The 6706-nt window shown below is 37.6% G+C and overlaps 1 protein-coding gene across 2 annotated transcripts in view; it reads right to left on the bottom strand.

Moving 5' to 3' along the window:
• Positions 1-6706, bottom strand: part of RBKS (ribokinase) — a 463219-nt gene that overhangs the window by 176241 nt on the left and 280272 nt on the right. For both annotated transcript variants that reach the window (XM_053712653.1, XM_053712654.1), the window contains exon 8: positions 3538-3726. In XM_053712653.1, the coding sequence (XP_053568628.1) occupies positions 3538-3726 (189 nt within the window). The remainder of the gene's footprint in view (positions 1-3537; positions 3727-6706) is intronic.

Genomic DNA, 6706 nt, shown 5'->3' with positions numbered 1-6706 from the left:
CACAGTCTATCTGGTAGTTCAGACATGTTAAACAGGCAAAAACTTGATAAAGTACAAAAAACGTTTTAAAATAAACCGTTACTGTCACTTTAAATTTTAAACTGAACACACTTTATTACTGCAATTGCGAAAAAGTATGAAGGAATTGTTCAAAATTCACCAAAATTTCACCACAGTGTCTTAAAGCCTTAAAAGTATTGTACACCAAATTTGGAAGCTTTAACCCTTAAAATAACGGAACCGGAGCCGTTTTTATATTTAACCCCTTTACAGTCCCTGGTATCTGCTTTGCTGAGACCCAACCAAGCCCAAAGGGGAATACGATACCAAATGACGCCTTCAGAAAGTCTTTTCTATGTATCAGAGCTCCTCACACATGCATCTGCATGTCATGCTTCTCAAAAACAAGTGCGCAATACAGGCGCGAAAATGAGACTCTGCCTATGATTAGGGAAAGCCCCTAGAGAATAAGGTGTCCAATACAGTGCCTGCCGGTTATTTTACAAAATTCCCAAGATTAAAATAATTCCTCAAGGCTATGGAGTATAAAATATGTTTATATATAAATCGATTTAGCCCAGAAAATGTCTACAGTCTTAAAAAGCCCTTGTGAAGCCCTTTTTTTCTTTCTGTAATAAAAATGGCTTACCGGATCCCATAGGGAAAATGACAGCTTCCAGCATTACATCGTCTTGTTAGAATGTGTCATACCTCAAGCAGCAAAAGTCTGCTCACTGTTCCCCCAACTGAAGTTAATTCCTCTCAACAGTCCTGTGTGGAAACAGCCATCGATTTTAGTAACGGTTGCTAAAATCATTTTCCTCTTACAAACAGAAATCTTCATCTCTTTTCTGTTTCAGAGTAAATAGTACATACCAGCACTATTTTAAAATAACAAACTCTTGATTGAATAATAAAAACTACAGTTAAACACTAAAAAACTCTAAGCCATCTCCGTGGAGATGTTGCCTGTACAACGGCAAAGAGAATGACTGGGGAAGGCGGAGCCTAGGAGGGATCATGTGACCAGCTTTGCTGGGCTCTTTGCCATTTCCTGTTGGGGAAGAGAATATCCCACAAGTAAGGATGACGCCGTGGACCGGACACACCTATGTTGGAGAAATAGCTCTTTTCCTACAAAAAAAAACAAACACCCCCTAAAAAAATACATTACACAAAATAACAAACAAATTATCAAAAATAATAAAAATTATTCCTATTCTAATACCCATTAAAAAAACAAAATAAAAAACCTTATCTAGAATAAATGATCAATGGCCCTTAAAAGGGCCTTTTGTATGTCATTGCCCTACAGATATCAGCTCTTTTTCTGAAGAAAAAAAAAAAATACAAATACCCACTAACATTACAAACCCCCCCCCCCCCCCCCAAACACACAAAACAAAAAAAACCTATATAAAAAACCTAAGCTACCCATTGCCCTGAAAAGGGCATTTGGATGGGCATTGCCCTTAGAAGGGCATTTAGCTCTTTTACTGCCTAAACCCTAATCTAAAAATAAAACCCACCCAAAAAACCTAACACTAACCCCAAGACGATTCACTTACAGTTTTTGAAGTCCCACTTGAACGATCTTCATCCCGGCGGAGAAGTCCTCATCCAAGCTGCGAGAAGTCTTCATCCAGGAGGCCTGTTCAATCTTCATCCAGACGGCATCTTCTATCTTGATCCTGGCGGCGCAGAGCAGGTCCATCCTGAAGACATCCAGCGCGGAGCATCCTCTTTATACGGTCGCCGCCGTACACTGAATCTTCAGTGCAAGGTCCAGAGTCCACAAATCATTGAAACTTAGCTAGTGTCAGAAAAGAGATTATGGGTTGTAGGAATGTGGGTTAATCAGGTGCCAACTCACCTTTGTTTCTATGGCTTGTTAAAATAATGGACAAACTTGTTTCTTCTGTAAAAATATAAAGGGTTTAAGCTAAAAAGCAAGGCAGGTTGTTCCACTGGGTAACAAGCAGATAACTGTACAGCATGGTAGCGTGAATGGAATGTATAACATTCAGATGCACCCACTCTACCATGCATATTGGCTTCAGAAAAGACAGCTTCCTGTAGAGAGCCCATCCAGTGCTGTGTACGTCACATAAAAGAATCTATGTGTGGAGTATGTCAACGACCCAGCAGGAGGAGGCTATGGGACTGGAACCCGCAACACCTGTGGCAGGATTGTGAATTCTTCACTGAGAGTATATGTGTTACTACCCTATACTTCACTCTCCCCTCTGTCTCTCAGCTCTCTGAAATTGCCAGTATATCCTAGATAATGATTTAGGTGATTAAGCCAACCTTAGCTAAAATATGCTAATTTAAAACATAAGATACTTATATAAGTACTACATATTAAAGTAGTTAGATAGAAAGTATTGGATAGCAACATGAAATTCTAACAATTATGTCCCTAATTATAGTAATTTAAAATCCAAATCAACAAAGACGAAAAACTCAATTGGGAAAATATTTAGGGATGGACAGTCCTTCTGCATTTGACCAGGCTGATAGATTTCCTTTGTAATATACACAAGGGAGCTAAAAGAGACTGAACCATGGGTTGCCATCATCTTATATATAGCAATATCTGCTTCCAGTTGAGTACTTCTTTCTTGTTTTCTATGCAAATGATTCAGAGGAGGACCCGTAGCCTACTTTGCTTTGAAGGGGTATAGCTCACCGCTACTGATGTGTCTGAGGATAAGTGTACAAATCCTTCATTCAGACAATTGCCTGGTATTTCAGGGCTAGAATGGAACCCGGGTTCTCCTTTGTAAAATGCTCATATGTGCTATAGAGGCAGCATTGATTATCATCCCATAGAGCAAGCTACTGTTCCCACATCCATTGCCATAAAATATACTGTATTTTCTTACTGCATGTTCAGGATTAAGAGATGCATCAAATATCTCTAGATCACTTATTTATGGTAAAAAGGTCAGCACATTTATTACTTTATCCACGGATGATGACGCTGTCCAGCTTTATAGTACTGTGTAGTTGGCTTTGAATTGTCTACATTAGGATCGGCAATCCTCATCATTGGCTTGAGATTGACCACATTTTAATAATATCCCTTTCTAAGTATAGATGAGTCAACTAATAGGAGAAATATCCAGAAGTATTTCAGCCCTAAAGGACAGTACAGGCCCCTCTCCTCTAAATATGGGAACACAAGGCACACAAAATGCAAAATAATCCAAATCATGAAAGAACATTTTGGCAGTCAGCTATTTTTTTTTCATTTTTAGGCAAATCGTGTTTATTACCAAATTAGATTTTACCCCTCTTAGCACTCTATGGATTTTTAAAAGTAATCTTAATACTACAGAAGTGCAATTACACATTTTCCCTGCTCCCTCACTGTTTTTGTTCAGTAAAACTTGTAAAATAGTTTATTTGTTTTTTTACATAAAATGACACAAAAGTTGACACACAAAATTTAAATGTAGTGCCCACTCCAGTACATAAACATTTACTCAAAAGGACAAAGCTCTATCTATCTGTCTGAATGTCTATGCATACCGTGGTATCCACCGCTGTGACTTTCTTTGCAGGTATGTGTTTGGGGGTGCGGTCTTCCTGTGACAGGATCACACAGCCTTCTGCTCCTAGTGTGACAATGACAAGCTTACACCCTCTGTTCAGCAGCACTGACCCTGCATTACCCGCAGCAGTCGGGCTGTTAACTGGAATGCCAGTCAGGATTTCTGCCTTAAAAAAAACAAACAACACAAAGCTGAATCCCAGCATGATCAACACAAAACGTCCAGACAAAATATATCTTCCTAGCAGGTACAACCACACATCCTAATAAGTCTTCTGTATGACAGGTGCTGAACCTTACAAATCTGATCTATATTATTATTATTTTATAGGTGAAAAATCTTTTGTAAATTCTATTGATCAAAATGAACTTATATACTTCTATATAAAAATAAATATATTTACACACTGACCCAGAAACATTTACATCAGAATTAGCTGACTAGGGAGAGGAGATCTGTTGCAAAGGGGCGGAGAAGCCTATGTTCTTGGGCAGTTCTCATGTTTGAGTTTACCTTAAAGTGACAGTCAACTCCCAAATTTTTATTGTTTAAAAAGATAGATGATCCCTTTATTACCCATTCCCCAGTCTTGCATAACCAACACAGTTATGATATACTTTTTACCTCTGTGATTACTTTGTATCTAAGCGTCTGCAGACTGCCTCCATATCTCAGTTCTTTTGACAGACATGCATTTTAGCCAATCAGTGCTGACTCATAGGTAACTCCACGGAAATTAGTACAATGTTATCTATATGGAACACATGAACTAGCACTGTCTAGCTGTAAAAAAAACCCTGTCAAAATGCACTGAAATAAAAGTCTTCAAGGGCTTAGAAATGAGCACATGAGCCTACCAAGGTTTAGCTTTCAACAAAGATTACCAAGAGAACAAAGCAAATTTGATAATAAAAGTAAATTGGAAAGTTGTTTAAAATTACATACCCTATCTGAATCATGAACGTTTACAGTAATTTTGACTAGACTGTCTCTTTAAGTAGCCACAGGTCATTTACCCCACAGCACTGCAATGAGGCATACACAGTGTTAAACAATTATGGACTGCTTCCTTTAGATGTGAAGCCAATCTACTTTAATTCCTATAGTTCCCTGGAGCATGGCTAGATGCTTGTACTGGGGTTGTGGGGAATCACAAAAGCAGCAGGTATCAAGTGCTACTGTGTAGGAAGAGTCATACAAGTGCTATTTGTAATACACAGAAGTGCATCTCTCCTTTTTTGTTCTAGAATCAGAATAGTACCCTGTTTGTAATAAGTGACCTCCAAATTAAAGGGACAGTAAAGTCAAATTTAAAGAGATATTCTGGTCAAAATGTAAATGCACATAGATGAATTACATATTTGATTAGAAACATATTTGCAATATACATGTATTGGTAAAAATGCTTCTAGTAAAAGTTATCACTGTTTTAGTGTAAGCATTTTTCTCTGCACGTGAAGCATAGCTAGAGATTCTCAGTGCACCAGCATTTTAAATACTGCAACTGCTCAGAGCACCAGTGGGGCTTTTTTAAAATAGTTTTTTAATTGAGGGTAAACATTCAGTTTGCTCATTTGGCACATAAAATACATATGGCAAAAAAAACATAATTTATGTAAGAACTTACCTGATAAATTCATTTCTTTCATATTAACAAGAGTCCATGAGCTAGTGACGTATGGGATATACATTCCTACCAGGAGGGGCAAAGTTTCCCAAACCTTAAAATGCCTATAAATACACCCCTCACCACACCCACAAATCAGTTTAACGAATAGCCAAGAAGTGGGGTGATAAGAAAAAAGTGCGAAGCATATAAAATAAGGAATTGGAATAATTGTGCTTTATACAAAAAAATCATAACCACCACAAAAAAGGGTGGGCCTCATGGACTCTTGTTAATATGAAAGAAATGAATTTATCAGGTAAGTTCTTACATAAATTATGTTTTCTTTCATGTAATTAACAAGAGTCCATGAGCTAGTGACGTATGGGATAATGAATACCCAAGATGTGGATCTTTCCACACAAGAGTCACTAGAGAGGGAGGGATAAAATAAAGACAGCCAATTCCTGCTGAAAATAATAATCCACACCCAAAATAAAGTTTAATGAAAAACATAAGCAGAAGATTCAAACCGAAACCACTGCCTGAAGTACCTTTCTACCAAAAACTGCTTCAGAAGAAGAGAATACATCAAAATGGTAGAATTTAGTAAAAGTATGCAAAGAGGACCAAGTCGCTGCTTTGCAAATCTGATCAACTGAAGCTTCATTCCTAAACGCCCAGGAAGTAGAAACTGACCTAGTAGAATGAGCTGTAATCCTCTGAGGCGGAGTCTTACCCGATTTAACATAGGCAAGATGAATTAAAGATTTCAACCAGGATGCCAAAGAAATGGCAGAAGCTTTCTGGCCTTTTCTAGAACCAGAAAAGATGACAAATAGACTAGAAGTCTTTCGGAAAGATTTAGTAGCTTCAACATAATATTTCAAAGCTCTAACAACATCCAAAGAATGTAACGATTTCTCCTTAGAATTCTTAGGATTAGGACATAATGAAGGAACCACGATTGATCTACTAATGTTGTTGGAATTCACAACCTTAGGTAAAAATTCAAAAGAAGTTCGCAACACCGCCTTATCCTGAAAAAAAAATCAGAAAAGGAGACTCACAAGAAAGAGCAGATAATTCAGAAACTCTTCTGGCAGAAGAGATGGCCAAAAGGAACAAAACTTTCCAAGAAAGCAATTTAATGTCCAATGAATGCATAGGTTCAAACGGAGGAGCTTGAAGAGCTCCCAGAACCAAATTCAAACTCCATGGAGGAGAAATTGATTTAATGACAGGTTTTATACGAACCAAAGCTTGTACAAAACAATGAATATCAGGAAGAATAGCAATCTTTCTGTGAAAAAGAACAGAAAGAGCAGAGATTTGTCCTTTCAAGGAACTTGCGGACAAACCCTTATCTAAACCATCCTGAAGAAATTGTAATATTCTCGGAATTCTAAAAGAATACCAAGAAAAATGATGAGTAAGACACCAAGAAATATAAGTCTTCCAGACTCTATAATATATCTCTCTAGATACAGATTTACGAGCCTGTAACATAGTATCAATCACAGAGTCAGAGAAACCTCTT

This window comes from Bombina bombina, chromosome 4 (assembly GCF_027579735.1).
Source record: "Bombina bombina isolate aBomBom1 chromosome 4, aBomBom1.pri, whole genome shotgun sequence".
Lineage (NCBI taxonomy): Eukaryota > Metazoa > Chordata > Amphibia > Anura > Bombinatoridae > Bombina > Bombina bombina.
This window is presented reverse-complemented; position numbering and strand designations above follow the sequence as displayed.